Here is a 19,287-nt window from a genome sequence, read left to right as displayed (position 1 = left end):
TAATAGTAATAGTATCCTTTTATTTTCATTGAGAAAACAGAGCTTGTTTGTCGAGGTAAAAAAAAAAAAAACATACATAAGCCACTTGGTTTTAAATGCCGCAGGATTCAAATGGAAAGAAAAAAGTAGTGGCTTATAGTCTGAACTAGGGGTGTGACAAAATATCGAAACATATCGTGATACTTTGTATCCCAAAAGGTTATCGATATGCTCCCGTCAAGAATCAAAATATCGTTTTAAAAAGGCGTCAATGTTTAAAAAAAAAAAAAAAAAAAAATGGAAGGAACCAACTATTATAGTGTCTCAGTCAACTCTAAGGCAGCCATTGACGGTGCTCAACACCCAATCCATTTAGAGACTGAGAATGTTCGTTCATTCAAAACCAGAGCATTCACAGTCATTCCGTCTGATTTTCGGGGCATTTACAGGTCACTTGCTGTTCATTTTAGGGCATTTACAGCTCATTTCCTGTTGAGTTTGAGTCACTGCCTATTCATTTGGGTGATTCCCAGGTCACTTCCTGTTCTGTAACTCAAAATAAACAGGAAGCGACCCATAAAATACCCCAAAATCAACAGGAAGTAACTGAAAATCAACAGGTTAATGACCTTAAATGGCCCAAAATTACCTCATTGCCGCAGTGGCTGCCACTGACGGCCATAGACGTTCAATCGTTTGAAGTGGGAGGGATGGCAGCGAATGAAGTTCATTCGCTGCCATCCCTCCCACTTCAAACGGATTGAACGTCTACTAGTGATAAACTCATTCCAATTCACAGCAGACACTTGTTTTTCTGTTTATTAGTTGTTTGTAGAAAATCCTAGACCAATGTACCAATGTATCGATAATCGTTGTATCGCCATATCGTCAGATCATCGTTATCGTGAGCTTTGTATCGCAAATCGGATCGTATTGTGAGGTACCAAGACGTTCCCACTCCTAGTCTGAACGTTATGGTAATTAATTGTAATTATTCAATTTGTAAAGATACATGATGATCAAATAAAAGATTCATTTCTGTGGCAAAAGATACATCGGTACATCTATTACTGTCAAAGACAATAAATGAGTTAACCTATACAAGTTACCTCATTTATAATTATAAAGAATTGCAGTTGCATCATCTTTCAAAAAGTAAGTCAACACGATACTGAAAAGATTTTAAATAACCTCATCCATGGTACAAAAAATTGTCCTCCTCTAATTGTGCAAACTCTAGTGCCATCCTTCATTTTCTATCAAATACAAGTTAATTAAATCAAGATGGATGCTTTACCTCACTTAGCATTGGGGGAAAAAACTCCCAATTAAAATGAACTGATGTTACTTCTGGTTAGAGTTGATTATTATTGACAACCCAATAGAAGTCACTTACACATACACTTCATATCTCAAGTGGCTGGCTGAACGTTGATTGGAGAGCTACTTCTTCTGATTAGGCAATTAAGGACACTGAAGAGATGGGTGCAGGTGGAGAAGGTCACGTACATGTGAGGTCACTCGCTCAGTCAGCCATCTGATGGTTCCTAAACACGGCAGACTTGGTCATGGCTCTGTGGACAGCAGTATCCTTCTTCCTGGCGTACTTTTTGGTGAGTCCTCACTCTTGTGCAGATTTATTAGTCATAACCTTTAAGAGTGTTCAGTGGAGTAAATATGAATTGATCAAAAACTAATAAAATTAGATGTGTTCATTCACTGTTGTTTGAATCAAGAGCAATGTTGTGACCAGTCCAGATTGTTGTCTACTTTTCATACTCTGTGAACTGGATAAGTGCTTAAAAGAGAAGAAATTGATGGGTCTATTGTCTAACAGTAGCCGGAATAGTCCCTTTTGATTTAAGTTACCAAATATGCTTGTTTGCCCTACACAGGTGGAAAAACATATGTGATAATGTCATTTCGTGTTTTGTTGGCACACCCTTACTCTTGTTTCGATTCATTTATGCAGGGTGTTCATTGTTGGCATGATCTGGACAACACGGAGTATGACTGCTGGCCTAGCAACAATCCAAATGATTACAACATGATAAGTTGTGGTGGTATGTGTTATCACCTGTGGCTATTTCTGTTTTTATTTGTGTTATTACAGTGAAGCATTGCACGTTTTTGAAAGTAGTCACATCTTAGTCACAGCATTGATGAATGTATTACACGCTTGTAAAAGAATGTCATGTTCAAACAGCTTTCAGTCATTTGGAATGAATGATTAATCCTGATAGTCTTTGTCATTTGCATATGTGTATGCAGGTCTGGAGATGGCTTGGGTGCAGCGCCCTCCAGAGAAAGTCACGAATGGGGAAGAATTCAATGTTTCGTACACAGTCACAGCCTCGGATTCCTTCTACGACTATGCTGTCCGCAACAAGATTTTCCAGTTCAGGTGAGTGACTTTCATTAACATTCGGAATCTTGAATGTCTGCCGTGCCTGGATTGTTGACACGTGCACGAGCAAACCGCAAATGTCATAGATTTGTGCTTTTTACTAAGAGCAATTGATATGAACTTCTTGACTTAAGTGGAATCTAAAGTTAAAGGGGTATGGCAAGCCAAACGTAATGATAATATTAACTACTGAAATTTACAAAATGACACCATGTATAAGTGTTGTAAAAAATCTATTAATTATTATTATTTTTTTTTCAAGCATTTACATAGTTTTCCCAATTCAGTGTGTATGCAACATTCTTTTGTTCACTGCAACAAATGGCATTCAGCTATATTATTTATTACATATAATTATTCCCAGATGGCGTAGTAACATTCCAGTCAGCGAGTACTATAGTGATTAATACTAACTCACACCCGCACACTTTTTTTTGTTGCATCCAGTGACGCTGCGGAGGCAAAGAGGTTCTGTCATGATCATGAATGTCCGTCCAACTGGAACAACGCCAATGAAATAAATTGCTGCGTGTACCACGCCAACATCCACTCTTGTCCCTTAGGCCTCATGGTCAGTGTCGAAGCACTTGTCCTTTTTCACCTAAGTGAGTGCTTCTTAAATTGTGGTGGTGCATGTGACCTCGGGGAACATACTTTTTTGCCATACTGGAATGAAGCATAATTGCACATCCGCTCAGTAGGTGGCAGTTGCGCTCTCATTTTCAGAGTGTGCCCAGTATTTTTGAACCAAACAAGAGCATGCAGCAAAGAGCACTGAAGATATGAAAGAGCTAAGATGAGGAAATATGACAAAGCGTGTGTAGCCTTTGGCTTTGATTTTTACTACAGCGGGAGACGAGGAAAGACCAGTCTGTTTACTGTGTCTAAAAATGTTTCCAGCGGACAGCAGGAAGCCAAATCAAGCCAAATCAAGTAAGACATTAAACCCCAATCACATTGATAAGCCACTTGATTTTTTTTTCAGTGAAAATGTATCGAATATTGCAAACAATCGTCCCGCTTTGTCAGTGTTACATCAGTATACCAGCGAGCACTGTTAGCATCATATAAGGTGGCATGCTAAGTTGCTTAGTGGAAAATAACCCCACACCATAACAAAGGAGCTGATACTGCCTGCAGCAAAAATAAGTACAGGTAGTCCCCGGGTTACGAATGAGTCCTGTTCCTACGCTGGCAACGTAACACGAATTTCTACGTAAGTTAGAATGAACCCTTTAAGTACCCCTAAATATCAAAACGACTATCCATAAACATGTATTATATGTTATTTTACTGTCCTCGCCAAGACATTGGAGCTCCGTACTAGCTAGACAGCGAGCTAAGCTCCGAAATGACGATATCAGACGTCCGTGTGGTTTGCTGCCTTTATTCAGCTGCTTATGACATCAACACTTGCAGAATGAAACTAAAATAAAAATGATATTAAATCAGCTTCAACTTCAATAACAGCAATTCAAATTTGCGTTTATAACTAGCTGCTGTTATAGCAATAACAATCCACACAACCGATTAGCATCTATCAGTTAGTGTCCGCAAATCAACAAAAACAACCACATAAACTCGCCCCAAGTATTCGACCACAATTCAAAACGCACAATAAAAAGTACAAAAGGTGTTATATAGAGGCGTTGCCTCTGTAGATGCTTCACAAGCAATAAATATGCGCGCAGGCTCACAGCTGTAAACTATCCCCTTTCTCCCTCACTCGTCTCTCACCCACTTCTTCTTGGGCGTAAATGTGCTCTTCCTCGTGTGCGCGCCTGTGTTCTTCTTCGTGTGTACATGCGCTCTTACTCGCGTGCAGAAGTAGTACCTGCTCCGCACTTCCTGTGCCAAAAAAAACAAAAAAACTGTCATCACAAAACAAAAGTCAACATTATACAGTATATATTTTATAAACCGACTGGGTGACAAAATGGCGGATGGGACAAAATGGCAAATGGGACTCCCGCGTTGTAAAGTTGAAATCATGTAAATCGGGTACGTAACAGAAAATAATTGAGAAGCACTGACCTAAGTGAAGCTTGAAACACTCATTCACTTACGACATAAGTTGGCAAGATTGTCTGTCAGGGGCTGCAAGTTTTAAATAAAATTGTTTTAAGAAAAATGTTGCTTAACAGAAACAAGGCGGCATCTGTGGCCCGTGGATTCCTGATGACGGCAAAATAGTGACTCATACAGTGTCCAAAGCAGGCAAGATGAGCCAGAAATATTGGACGTCCAAGGTGAGTATACATCGGTTATTTTGAGGGTTAAAGCTTGAACAATCTTGAATCTTCAATGTTTTTGTTACGTATCATTCCTTGTATGTTAGTAGAAATTGTGACGAGGGCATCCTTTCTTTGCAGGTGGTCCTGATCCATGTGGGCGTCACTTCAGTCATTGCTCATATTAAAATAGGACAAATGCACGCAGCATTGGAATCCAAAGTGCTTGTTGTCAGTGCTCAAGGTCAGTCTGCAAGTACATAATAATGCTTCTTAACACTGTGACAAAAGCATATATACACAAGAGGACATACTCTCCATTGTATGGCAATACTATAAACACAATAAATGAGCAGGAAAGCAAGGAAAGAATGGCCTTGACCGTTCAATAGTACAGTTAATCTGCACAAGGAGACAAACAACCATTCATTCACACATTCATATCAACGAACCATTTGGAGTGTTCAGTAGCCTACAGCTGATCTATGTTTCCGAAATATGACATTTATCAATGTTACAGTGTGTGGGGATGATGTCTGTGAATTGGAGGAGAATTGCCTCAACTGTCCTGCTGACTGCGGTATCTGTCCCATGTCTATGGCCATCAAGGTGTCCATAGGTCTCCCAGTCGCATTTTTCAGTGCTGGATTCATCCTAACCATGGTGGTAAGTGAGTGCCTTTGTCCGTGTTGTGTGTGTTCCAGAGAGAGATCCTCATAAATTCACACAAATACTGTATGAAGTTACACAAAAATGTGCAAGGCCCACATACAGCATTATCTTTATTCTCTTCCCCGCAGTGGCTTCAGTACCAGAAACAGAAGATGTTTTGGGACGAAAGCTGGATCATTGACTATAAGAGTATAATATTTGGTAAAATGACACAAGAAATGTATGGAATAAATAATTTTGTGCTTGCTCACTAGAGGTTCACCGACTAAATATGTTTTATAGTCGATTGTAAAATGCTTTAAGTCAATGAGGTCATTTTTCAGCACCATACGACTGTCCACTAATTTCAATATACAGTGATACCTCTACTTAGAAAATTAAATGGTTATGTAAGTAATTTCATAAACTGAAAATTCGGTAAGTAGAGACGTGTTTTCCATGTAAATGCCCTAATCCCTTCCAAGCCCCCCAAAATTCAGCATAAATCTTTTATTAAAAAAAAAAAAAAAAAAAAAGCATGAAAACGTGTAACAAATACATGATACAATCAGATTATTGCACAATAAACATGAAATGAGAGTTGTGCATAATGTAAAAAAATAAAGAATAAAAAGTTAATACACTCATGTAAAGCTGTCGGAAGACCTCATGGCCTGAGGGGCGAATGAAAATGACGCTGGGATCAAGGGCGTAGGTTTGCATAGGGAGGTAGGGACATAACACTTTTCAGGACGTTGAAATTGTCCCCACTAACTTTTAAGCAACCTTATTTGCATTACATAATGACATCAGATATATACAGTAGGTCATTTAGATTGGCTTCCCATAATGTTGTAAGGATAGAATCAACCCGACCATCATTAAGTGAATTACAGTACTTTCATTATGTTCCGACTTACATTGACACCTTTTCACTTGCTGAATGTGCCAGTCCATTTTTTCCCCCTCAAATGCACGTTTGATTGGCTGATGACTTGACCCCCCCCCCACCCCTACACACACACATACAAGCATTCACAGCTCAACAGAAATACAACATGTCGCCTCCTTCACCCCATTCGAAAACGAGGGATATTAGAAGTTTTTTTTCCTCCAACAGCAGCCATGGTTAGTAATGTATGTGGGGAACACACCACTAATTTTGCTACTGAAAGTCCGACCTGCATCAGAGTTAGCATAAAATTAATCCGTGTGAATTTCTCGAGCGCGAGGAGGAAGCTGCGTTAAGACAAGTATCCTCCTGTATATTTTCTACTGTTAACGTTAATTAATAAACTGTAAGAAATGTAGTGAACTAAGGATTACCCCCAAATAGATAGTTAATTGATGATTAACAAGTTTGTATTTCTTGTGCATGTTAATAGAATTTGTGTTCAAATATTGCAATTTGTCTTTGGTAGTTTTTGAATAAAAAAAGGTTTGAATCGAACGGTGTATCACCTGAACCAATACACATGAACGTTAGTATAAGTCAGTACAAATTTATTTGCATTGATCATTTAGCCTATCAATTAATCAGGTTCATATTGGTGTTAAATGTAGCCCTGACCTCCGTTCACCCAGTCTCTTTGGTCTTACAAATGTCCCGTCCCCAGCAAAAACTGTACATGCAGGTTATGCTATTATATCGTCCCTACCAATGTTGAGAACAAACCTACCCCCTTGGCTGGGATACAAACATACACATACAGTAGAGGTCCCTCTTAGCCAGTTGGATGCCAGGAAGATGCAAGGCAATAGCCAATGGCAGAGCAGCTATAAATAGGTTCTATTCAGTAAACTCTGGGAGCTGCGAGTAGCCGCCCATACAGTATTTTTTGCCTTTCGTATGCTGAAATTTCTTTCGCAAAAAGAGTCAATATTTTCCCGTTGAGGTGTGTTGAAACCCTATACAGTGTATCACAAAAGTGAGTACACCCCTCGCATTTCTGCAGATATTTAAGTATATCTTTTCATGGGACGACACTGACAAAATGACACTCTGACACAATGAAACGTAGTCTCATCAGTAGTATCGCTCGTTTCATCAGACCATAGGACATGGTTCCAGTAATCCATGTGCTTTGTTGACATGTCTTCAGCAAACTGTTTGCGGACTTTCTTGTGTACCGTCTTCAGAAGAGGCTTCCTCCTGGGGTGACAGCCATGCACACCAATTTGATGTAGAGTGCAGCGTATGGTCTGAGCACTAACAGGCTGACCCCCCCCCACCTCTTCAATCTCTGCAGCAATGCTGACAGCACTCCTGTAATGAGTCACATGACATTTTGGAGGGAAAATGACAAGCAGTACTCAATTTGGACATTTAGGGATGTACGTTTTTTTAAAGGGGTTTACTCACTTTTGTTGCCATCGATATAGATATTAATGGCTATATTTAGAGTTTTTTGGGGGGGTAAAATAAATTAACTCTATTATATAAGCTTCATAAAGACTACTTTTCATTGTGTCAAAGTATCATTTTGTCAGTGTTGTCCCATGAAAAGATATACTTAAATATCTGCAGAAATGCGAGGGGTGTACTCACTTTTGTGATACACTGTAATTCCGTATGTAGGGACATCCGTAAGTAGAGGTACCACTATAGTCGTAAAGGCTAATCAGTTTAACCCCTATACATTTTTTTTCATCCAACTGTATGGTGGTGCAGGCAGGGTCTTTGGTACAGACTTTGGCAGCACAAACAGCCCCCAACATTTCAAGAGCACCTCGAATGTCAGTCAGTTGACTGACATAACCATGTGCACCGGTGTCAACACCTTCTTCAAACAAGGTTTCATCCAGCCCGGCATCTAGTAAGGCAGCAAGGATTGCAAGTTAACTCCCTTCTGTCCAATTTCTGTTCTGCTTATCCTAGTAAGGGCTGTGGGGAGACAGCGCTAATCCTGGCTGACTTCAAATGAATGGCAGATAATAGTGTGACATCCAAACAGGCTATCCGTCGAAATAGGGTGGAACTAAATTAGTAGCACACAGTTTACACTTGTGGAATGTACTTAGAAACATATTCAGATACAATACATTTTTTTTCAGGTTGTTGTCGTGTTTTGACACCACACTGTTGCTATCTACTGGTCAGTATGAGCAACAATCTAGTTGATGCCGGTTTAAGTAATCTGCAACATGTTATTATTCATTTGCATTTGTATATTATGGTTTTCTCTTTTGATTTTGGAAATTTTCCTATCTCACTACAGACAAGCAAATAAGAAACTCAGTCTGGTTGATATTTTGATTTTAGAACCAGTCAAACAACCAGTCGTTTTTCTATTTTTAACATGTTTCCTCATGCTGTGTGTAATTACCAAACGATACACGGATAAGCAGGGTAGACAAAAGATGATGATGATTCCAACAGAAAAATGAGAAATGTATTTAATTGTATTCTTCTTGTTTTATTTCATATCTTATAAAGTAGATTTCTTTACATAGTGTAAATGATTTGGTTTCCGAGGCAAGGGGTTAATATACTGTATTTCCTTGGAAGTCACAGCCAAAAGTTCAATTTAATTCCTCTTTTGGCAATGCTGACCAAAGAAGTACTTTTAGCCCATACACTTTGCAGTTTATCCTTTGTAATTTCACCGCGAAGGTGACGTGTCCTGTCTGTGATTTCATGTGTTTTCTCAGGTCAACCTGGCTTCCTCCCTCATTCTAAAACATTCTGTAAAAAAGCTAATTGAAGACTCCCAAGTGGCTGTAGCATTACCTGTTTTGTGCCAAAGTCCACTGGGATAGACTCCCAACTTACTAGCAAACCTAATGAGGAAAAGCAGTATAGAAAACTCATGGACAGATATAAGCTTTTAGTCATTAGAACCTGCACTCTTACATGACTACTTATCCCACTTTTGCACAACGTTCTCCTTTTAGTGATGGTAGGACGGTTGCAGTTAAACACCTCCAAAAGAAACACTTTGCTCTCTCAAAAAGTATCAGGAAGGAGGTGAAAGAGGTCAGGTGAGGGAAAACAGGTGACACTTTCACACGGGTTTTTTTTTTTTTTTTTTCCTGACAAGATTTGATTTCCCTTTTAGACAACTGGACCATCCAAATCTTTGTAAGTTTATCGGGGGCTCGATAGAGGTTCCCTATGTTGCCATTATCACAGAGCACTGCCCCAAAGGAAGCCTGTCTGATGTTCTACTCAATGATGATATCCCAATCAACTGGGGATTTAGGTAAGGAAAGGCACATTCATTATTATGTCTCCTCAAAAAAAAAAATGCGTGGTAATACCGGTGTTCTGCCAAAATACGCTACATCGGCGAAACGTCCTACATTAGTCGAATTTGACACCTAAAGTACTACCGTGCGCTCTAAACTTGTTTTGTATAGATGCATACAGGAATAACGTACTAAAAAATGCCTGCAGAAAATACTTAAATGTAGTTATATCAAATAAGGACAGTTTAAACACGCTACGTGACTAATGTGGTCAACTGCTTCAAAGCTAACACAAAAAAACCACATTGGTTAAAGGTATGAGAGTGTAATACATGCAAAAAGTATCTTTGAGGCAGTGAAAAGGTTCTAAATAACTAAATAAAAACAAAAATATTGAGTACTCGCCGCTTCTAACCGATGTGCGCATGCGTGTGGATGCATGCGCAAGCGCCCTGAGCATTGTGAAGGACGTTTCGCCGCGTAGTAAGGAATGGCCGAACACCGGTATATCCAACAATATGTCACGGTATCACCAAAACACTGCGTAATGTCATTAAAAAATGCATCAACCATTTACCTTACTCTGACAGTGTCAGTCAACTGAGATTCATCTAGTTAGTATGTTAAATCATCTCTTTATGCTACAAATACAGTATAATCTCATGCTCTACAGACTGTCATTTGCCACTGACATTGCCCGTGGAATGTCCTACCTGCACCAACACAAGATGTTTCATGGTCAACTTCACTCCAGGAACTGTGTTATTGATGATCGCTGGGTTTGCAAGATTTCAGGTTGAAAACAACAATGAGCAAAATACAAAGTGCAATATAATAAACAATTCCATTTCTACTTGTGTAGATTATGGCCTTACACTCTACAGAAAGGAAGACTTTGATGTGGTCAGTAATGCTTTCACTTGTGGCGACATAAACCGTGTCTACTGTGCTCCAGAGGTCCTCTTGGGAAGCAGCTCAACTATGACACAAGCAGCTGACGTCTACAGGTTACTGCTTGAATTTCAAATAAATACTGTTGGCCAAAAGTATTGGCAGCCCTGCAATTCTGTCAGATAATGTTCAATTTCTCCCAGATAATGATTTCAATTACAAATGCTTTGGTAGTAATATCTTCATTTATTTTGCTTGCAATGAAACAACACAAAAGAGAGAAAAAAAAAAAATCATTATCATTTTACACAAAACTCCCAAAATGGGCCGGACAAAAGTATTGTTGCATTACTTGGTAGCACAACCTTTAGACAAAATAACTGCAAACAACTGCTTCCGGTATCCATCAATGAGTTTCTTCCAATGCTCTGCTGGAATTTTAGACCATTGTTCTTTGGCCAACTGCTCCAGGTCCCTGAGATTTGAAGGGTGCCTTCTCCAAACTGCCATTTTCAGATCTCTCCACACGTGTTCTATGGGATTCAGGTCTGGACTCATTGCTGGCCACCTTAGAAGTCTCCAGTGCTTTCTCTCAAATCATTTTTTAGTGTGTTTTGGGTCATTGTCCTGCTGGAAGACCCATGACCTCTGAGGGAGACCCAACTTTCTCACACTGGGCCCTACATTATGCTGCAAAATTTGTCAGTAGTCTTCAGATTTCATAATGCCATGCACACGGTCAAGCAGTCCAGTGCCAGAGGCATCAAAGCAACCCCAAAACATCAGGGAACCTTCGCCATGTTTGACTGTGGGGACCGTGCTCTTTTCTTTGATGGCCTCATTTTCTTTTTCCTGTAAACTATGTTGATGACTTTTCCCAAAAAGCTCTACTTTGTCTCATCTGACCAGAGAACATTCTTCCAAAACGTTTTTGGCTTTCTCAGGTAAGTTTTGGCAAACTTCAGCCTGGCTTTTTTCTGCCTCTGGGTCAGAAGTGGGGTCTTCCTGGGTATCCTACCAGAGACTCCCTTTTCATTTAGACACCGACCGATCGTACTGGTTGACACTGATGTACCCTCCGACTGCAGGACAGCTTGAATTTGTTTGGATGTTAGTCGAGGTTCTTTATCCTCCGCACAATCTTTCGTTGAAATCTCTCGTCAATTTTTCTTTTCCATCCACATCTAGGGAGGTTAGCCACAGTGCCATGGGCTTGTGGGGCGCCGTTTGTAAAGCAGCACATGCTCAAAATTACGGCAACATTTTCTCACATTTAGCGCCACACAGTGTTTAAAATGGTGTAAAATTTTTAGAGTCACTTTTTTTTTTTTTTGCACATTTACAACATTATTTAGCAACTTAAATATTTATTATTAAATAAGAGGTTTTGGACCTGATTGTTTAAATCCAGAACAAAATATTTAATTTGAATCTTGAACTTATATCCTATATCCTAAATGTTAAATCAGGAAACGGTCGGAACTAAATATTTAGCTTAATATGCAAATTCACATGACTGGAGACCGGAAGTAACAAAATAAAAGCTGAAGCACACAAAATACTCTTTAAATAGTTTCTACTAAATATGTATTTTACCCATATATTGTTATTATCACAATGACTCATGTCCAAGAGCAGACTGCCACCGTTGAGTAGGTTTTATTCATTTTCAAGCAACTTAAACACTAAACAGACAGTCTGAGCTGCTCCACCAGCTTTTATTTTGTTACATGTGAATTAGCATATTAAGTTAAATATTTAAGTTCCAACCGCTTCCAGATTTAGCATTTAGGATATAGAATATAAATTTAAGATTTTAATTAAATATTTCGTTCTGGATTTAAACAATCAGGTCCAAAACTTCGTATTTAAAAACAAATATTTAAGTCACTAAATAATGTTGTAAATGGGCAAAAAAAAAAGTGACTCTAAAAAATTCACACCACGTTTTAAACACTGTGTGGCACTAAATGTGAGAAGATGTTGTCGTGATTTTGAGCACGTGCTGCTTTACAAACGGCGCCCCATATGGGCTTTACACTTATTGATCACACTGTGCACGGTAGACACAGGAACATTCAGGTCTTTGGAGATGGACTTGTAGCCTTGAGATTGCCCGTGTTTCCTCACAGTTTTGCTTCTTAAGTCCTCAGACATTTCTTTGGTCTTCTTTCTCTCCTCCATGCTCAATGTAGTACACACAAGGACACAGGACAGAGGTTGAGTCAACTTTAATCCATTTTGACTGGCTGCAAGTGTGATTTAGTTATTGCCACCACCTGTTATGTGCTGCAGGTAAGTAACAGGTGCTGTTAATTACACAAATTAGAAAAGCATCACGTGATTTTTCAAAGGGTGGCAGTACTTTTGTCCTGCCCATTTTTAGGGTTTTGTGTAAATGATAATGATGTTTTTCCCATTGTCTTTTGTGTTTCTTTATTGCAAGCAAAATCAATGAAGATATTACTACCAAAGCATTTGTAGTTCCAATCATTTTCTGGGAGAAATCGAGCATTATCTGACAGAATTGCAGGGGTGCAAATATGTTTGGCCAGCAGTGTACATAGTTTGAATTCATCATATTTTTCAAGTTATGTTTTGGTTGACTGTAGCTCTATACTATTCTAATGTCAAATGTGTTGTCTGAAAAAGACAAAGACCCTGTTAACTGAATTCAGATTTTTTTTTTAAATCCTAAATCAATCTACATGTTTGAAGATAGTTCCTAAAAATGTTCAATAACTAAGCTGCTTTGTCCTTTCTCTCAGTTATGCCATGATCCTGGTTGAGATAGCTACTCGCTCTGACCTCATCTCAGTGAGTATGACAGCTTCGTCTTCCATCTGGTTTATGACCTGTGGTTTCATTTTGAAATGAGCAGTTGGCATTGTTGTACAGGACCAGGCGGAGGGAGTGAGAATGGATGTCATATGGCGCCCTCCTCTGCCTGAACTTAAAGCAGGAAAAACCGACGTGGACTGCCCTAGTCAAGAAGACTACTGTGAGGTATATCATCACTAAGTCATAATAGAAATTTCACTTCTCGGCTGCTTTTTGAGTGAAAGTATCAAAAGCCCAATACATGCAGTCAACTGAGGAAATTACTGATTCCTGCTGTCTCTAGCAAGATTACTACTTCTTGTTCTTTACGTATTATTTGCTTAACATTTTTGTAGCTCATCAAGAAGTGCTGGTCTCACAACCTCGCCACGAGACCTACATTTGAGCAAGTGAAGAAGATGCTGGACAAGATGAACCCGCATAAAGTCAGCCCTGTGGACATGATGATGAATCTGGTAACAATCCTTCTAAAACAGTGGTTCTTAACCTGGGTTCAATTGAACCCCAGGGGTTCGGTGAGTAAGTCTAAGGGCTTCGGCGAAGGTAAAGAAACACAAAAGCCCTGTTATCGTACACTGATTAAATTTAGGCAAAGAGGCTTTTTAGAGAAGGTTTTGGACTGGTTTGCTCCTAATTTACAGGCATAATCCATTCCTTTACCTGCTAGTCCTCGATCTGATGGGAGGAGGAACTGGTTTGCTCAGTGGAAGGTCGACTCGCACTTGTTATGAGGGAATACAACAGACCTATGGGCAGCGTGGTCTGAAATTTGGACCTGTTCATAAAACATGCCGTCAAAATGAGAAGCATTTCACTGGGAATTTGCTAAATTATTAGCTTGCCAGCTTAGATATATCGATTTTGAATTTGAAAAAAAAATGCTTTCTTATCTAATGCCGAAGGGTTCGGCGAATCCACATATGAAACTAGTGGGGTTCAGTACCTTTAGCAAGGTTAAAAACTACTGTTCTAAAATGATGCTAAAGACAAACAAAATGTTGATATCTGGATGCTAAATTGAACAATTGGACTGGAAAATATGACAAAAATGTCCATAAATTGCAGATGGAGAAGTACAGCAAACATCTGGAGGCCATCGTTGCTGAACGAACACAGGACCTTCTTCAAGAAAAACAGAAGACTGATCGCTTGTTATACAGTAAGTGTTGCAGGCTCATTAATTAAGAAAGCAAGCAGCACTGCAAGCAACACACATCAATGCATTAAATCAGGGGTCTACAAAAAAAAAACGGTCCTCAAGGGCCGCTTTGGGTCCTGGTTTTTGTTCCAACCGATCGGGTACCGACAGTTTAACCAATGAAGTTTCTGCTAAAACAAGCAGCACCTGAGTGCAATCAACTGATTACACATGTAAGACACCAGATTGGTGCTTAGGTGTTGTCTTGTTTTGTTGGAATGAAATCCTGCACCCACTGCAGCCCTATGTGGAATAGTTTGGAGACCACTGCATTAAATCCAATGGGTGGAGACAGACCACTTGATTATGCTACATTCCATTGGTGTGTACAAGCAGCAACCTCTTAATTCCAATCATGAAAACTTCCGAATGACATCATCTATTTCCTCTGTAGGCATGTTACCAAAGCCAGTTGCCGATGACCTTCGCCAAGGCCGAACCGCAGAAGCCCAGAGCTTTTCCAACGCCACTGTCTACTTCAGGTTTGTCAAGAAGGTTCAATTTACTGGCAAAAAAGAGGCAAATAAATGGATGTCAGTGGTGGAATGTAACGAAGTAAAAGTACTTTGTTACTGTACTTGAGTACATTTTTGTGTATCTGTACTTTACTTGAGTACAAATATGAAGTGGTACTTTTTACGTTAACTTAACTACATTTTACAGCAGGTAACAGTACTTTTTACTCCACTACTTTTCAAATTGTCGCCTGCGTTACACGTTGCTTTTGTTTGGTTTTTTTTCTCATTGTGAATTGATGGTTTTATTTTCATGCCTCAGGGTGAGCACTAGAGGCAGCAACACGAGTACAAGCAAGATTAGGCTGGTGAACAAGATATTGACCACTAAAAACCACCACACTCTTGAACAGTAGGTGGCGGTATGTGCCTGATAGTTGCTTGCAATCCGCCAATAAGCTAAATTTAGGAGTTTTCGAGCTTGTTAAGCTTCTGTTTACAGTGCAGTCAATCATATTGGTTGTTTTTTTTTTTAAACAAACTAAGCACTCAATGAATTTTCTGGTTCTTTCTTTGAATATCGACTCAGATCTCTGTATATATACTGTGTGTATATATATATATATATATATACATATATATATATATATATATATATATATATTTTTTTTTTTTTTTTTTTTTTTGTATAATATATGTATAATTGACAAGTAAATTTTAAAGCAAGTACTTCTGTACCTTGGGTAAGTTTTTTTTTCTTCGATACTTGTACTTTTGTTTAAATAATCTGTACTTTTACTTAGGTTAAAAAAAAAAAAGTGAGTACCGTATTGGCCCGAATATAAGACAGTGTTTTTTGCATTTAAATAACACTGAAAAAGAGGGGGTCGTCTTATATTCGCAGTCTACACATTATACCCATTCACGACGCTAGATGGCGCCAGATATCATTGAAGCGATGTTCTGTCATGACAGATCTCAGCTACTCTCCCCATTCACGACGCTAGATGGCACCAGATATCATTGAAGCAAGCGATGTTCAGTCATGACAGATCTCAGCTACTCTTTTTAGTTTAACCAGTTTGCATTATTTTATTGCAATGTTTTTCCTTATTCTGATTTGTTTCAAGACTACAGTTAGTTAGACTTCACTTTGATGGTTAATGCAGTTATTGCAATTTTGTTGTTTTATTACAATAGATTGGTTTATTTACATTTCAAAAACCAGAAGCCATTCATTTACGAATGTGATTGCACTTTAGTTTACATATTTAAATGTTATGATATTAAGATTTGAATGAGGCAAAATAACATTCTTTTTCTCTCAAATACTGTATTGTAATAATCATTTGTTTCGGAAGTACTGTAATTATTTTCTGTATAAAAATTAATTTGGTGTTCAAAAAGTCTTTTTTCAAACTTATCATCCTATAATCAGGGCCGTCTTATATTCGGGCCAATACGGTACTTCATCCAGCACTGATGGATGTACATTTGCCTCCTCATGACAGTGACATTGTGGGCTTCACTCAGCTGTCAGGGGCCAGCACACCCCACCAAGTTGTAGACTTTCTTAACCAGCTCTACACTACCTTTGACGACATCATTGACAATTATGGTGTCTACAAAGTGGAAACTATTGGTGATGCTTGTAAGTAATGAATAATGATATACAGTACATCTTTGTAGCAAAATGTGCTTCTTTTGATAGTACAACTTATGTTTTGGATGAGGGAAATTGTCATTAAAAACATTTTGAAATAATTTGTAAGTAAATTGAGGAACAATCATCTCAAAATTCTTTTTTTTTTTAATTAGTTGGTGCTTTGGCTTAGAATGGGTTGTGAAACTGCATTAAAATCGTAAACATCTGATTAATAAATCCTCAGGAAAGTGTAATTTCCACAATTATATTTCATTAACAAGGAATATACATACATGCGGTAAAAGAGGAGGCTGTCTCAATCAAATATTACATTAGGACATTTTTGTTGCGTTACGTCCTATAATGTTTTTTAACAAAATTTTGAGTGCAAATCCAAGACTAATCTCAGTTTATCACTGAAGGTTTTTGAACTACAGTATATGATCCCTGTTTTCTTAAATGAAAAAAACCTTTAGCCTTACTAAACATGAGCTAGTTTTTTTAAACAATGGGGTACTATGCAATTAAATATTAACTCATTGCCTGCCATTGGCAAAGATATATCCAATCCATTTAAACTGGAACAATGGTCATTTAATGTATGTAAAACTGCAATATTTATTTAAGACTGTGATGCTTTTATAAAGGATATGGCTACTTTATTATAATTCCGTGCATGTAGTATCGACATATGAGTACATAGGAAAACTGTGGGAAAAAAACAAGATAATACACTTGAATCACAAACATTTTGGAATCAGCACACCAATTTTAGTTTTAAACATAAAAATCTAATGAACAGATATTTCGTTTACATTTTTACCCAGTGTTTATATGAGATGTGACATCTAAGTATAGCTCAGTAAATTCATGCTATATTGACAAACAAAAACAAAATATAATTTTTTGTTATCTGCATTGTCTTTGTTTTTAAAGTGGTTACAAATGAAAGATAGTTGAAGTCTTTCATAGTGGATCAAAGATGAACAAAATCACAGGCTAGCATCCATAATGTTACTCATGTCATTATGTCACATTAACAAACTTTTTTGGTTTTACTTTGGCATTACGGGTATGTATCTATGCACAACCAAATGGTTATACAATAATCATTCCTATGACCTGCAATGCTGGTGATTCTATCGTTGCACCCAGTTCTGTAATGTCAGGCAATAACACAAAACGTGGGAATTTGGAGGGAAAAAAAACAAACAGTATTTCCATGTCCCTTTTTTTTCCTGTCCATAAAAATGGCTGGCTGGCACAGACATGGTGGTCTCAGGGGTCCCGCAAGAAAATGGCATAAATCACGCAGGGGAGATAGCCAGCATGGCCTTGGATCTGGTCAATGTTTGCCACACATTCAAAATCCCCCATAAGCCTAATACACAGTTGAAGATTCGTGCAGGCATCCACTCAGGTACTTTCAACAGTACCACCTCTTAATAACATTTCTATGCAAAATGTAAATCTACATGGTGAATAGTGGTTTGTCCCTACAGGGCCTGTAGTGGCTGGTGTAGTTGGAACCAAAATGCCTCGTTATTGCTTATTTGGAGACACGGTCAACACGGCATCACGGATGGAATCAACGAGTGAAGGTAATTAAGGATGAGGAAGATGACTTTTAATTTGAACTTTGAACTTTTAAGATGTAGTATTGCAATTTAAAACTGTTTTTATGCATTTTGATTACATGCATATAACATGTTTCAAGGATTAATATTGACGCACTTTACTCATATTACGCAAGTGAGCAACTAAACCCACCTATAAACTACTTGGCAAATGTTGATGTCTGTAATGCATCCTTCCTAAATTCATATAGAAATTGCACCCAACGTTGCACAAACTATTTTCCTACTTTACTAATTGATCGGAATACAGCAGCTACCAAGGAATAAACATTGCCGTAAACTACCCAAATGAATGGAGTTTTCTTTTGTGCTTTTTATGTAGCATTGAAGATCCAAGTGAGTGGGGCCACAGCTGACTTGCTTCACACATTGAGAGGTTATATTTTAACCTGCAGAGGGATGCTAAATGTTAAGGTAAATCAGGTGCTAGAAACTCTTGAAAATACTCAAGTTTTGAACTCTCACGTTTTTGTCACCGACAGGGCAAAGGTGAGATGAAAACATGGTGGCTGGAGGCCAAACGAAAGGAGTGCACAGATCCGCTGCTGAGCACTTCAGAATCTACAGGAGGTCCCGTGCCAGTTAGTGACTGAAATTGGCCAACGTGTTGTGAACATATTAATAACCATGTGCAGTGACAGATCACGTTGTGTTTTGTTGTCAGTGTCAAACTTGTGCAGTTGTAGCCATGTTAAGCAACATTCTACTCACACTATGACTTCACAGGTGCCGTATAAAAGAACACTGGAAAGGGATCCTCGGTTTATGACTGTCATGTGGTAGACCTTAGGCATGTTGGATTTCCTCCATATTCAATTTTTCATTGCATTTCATTGTTGAATATCACTGGCATTGTATTGGTTTTCATACAAGTATTTACCATATTGTTATTATGACGTTTTATGGACTTGGGCTGTACATTAATGACAGATTTATGTAAAAAAAAAAAAAAAAAAAAAATCAGGTTACTCTCTGTCGTGAATGGGTATCGGTCTACAGTTAGTGTATTTTTGAATGCATAACACTTTGAAGGGCGCTCTTTGAACCCATTTGCTGCCTTTGATGGCGCTAGACGTTCAGTCCATTTTGACAGGCAGATGGATGGAATGGATGTCTTGTGCCGTTAATTTCATTGAAACATGAGCTTTTACAGCCAACCCTCTC

At 38.5% G+C, this 19,287-nt stretch overlaps 1 protein-coding gene across 1 annotated transcript; it reads left to right on the top strand.

The window, feature by feature from the left end:
- Nucleotides 1–1,519: 1,519 nt before the first annotated feature.
- LOC130919061 (atrial natriuretic peptide receptor 2-like) lies at nt 1,520–19,048 on the top strand. Its single transcript, XM_057841458.1, has 22 exons — nt 1,520–1,592; nt 2,251–2,383; nt 2,834–2,957; nt 4,531–4,635; nt 4,759–4,861; nt 5,138–5,283; nt 5,418–5,490; nt 7,940–8,084; nt 9,163–9,249; nt 9,327–9,470; nt 10,130–10,251; nt 10,319–10,463; nt 13,116–13,164; nt 13,246–13,353; nt 13,524–13,643; nt 14,254–14,347; nt 14,781–14,868; nt 16,353–16,492; nt 17,754–17,906; nt 17,989–18,087; nt 18,446–18,537; nt 18,606–19,048. Exons 1-22 carry the CDS (start codon nt 1,520–1,522, stop codon nt 18,714–18,716), a joined length of 2,454 nt encoding a protein of 817 aa, XP_057697441.1. The 3' UTR covers nt 18,717–19,048.
- The last annotated feature ends 239 nt before the right edge of the window (nt 19,049–19,287 follow it).

This window comes from Corythoichthys intestinalis, chromosome 7 (assembly GCF_030265065.1).
Source record: "Corythoichthys intestinalis isolate RoL2023-P3 chromosome 7, ASM3026506v1, whole genome shotgun sequence".
Taxonomy (NCBI): domain Eukaryota; kingdom Metazoa; phylum Chordata; class Actinopteri; order Syngnathiformes; family Syngnathidae; genus Corythoichthys; species Corythoichthys intestinalis.
Note: the sequence above shows the minus strand (reverse complement) of the source record. Positions and strands in the feature narration are given on the sequence as shown.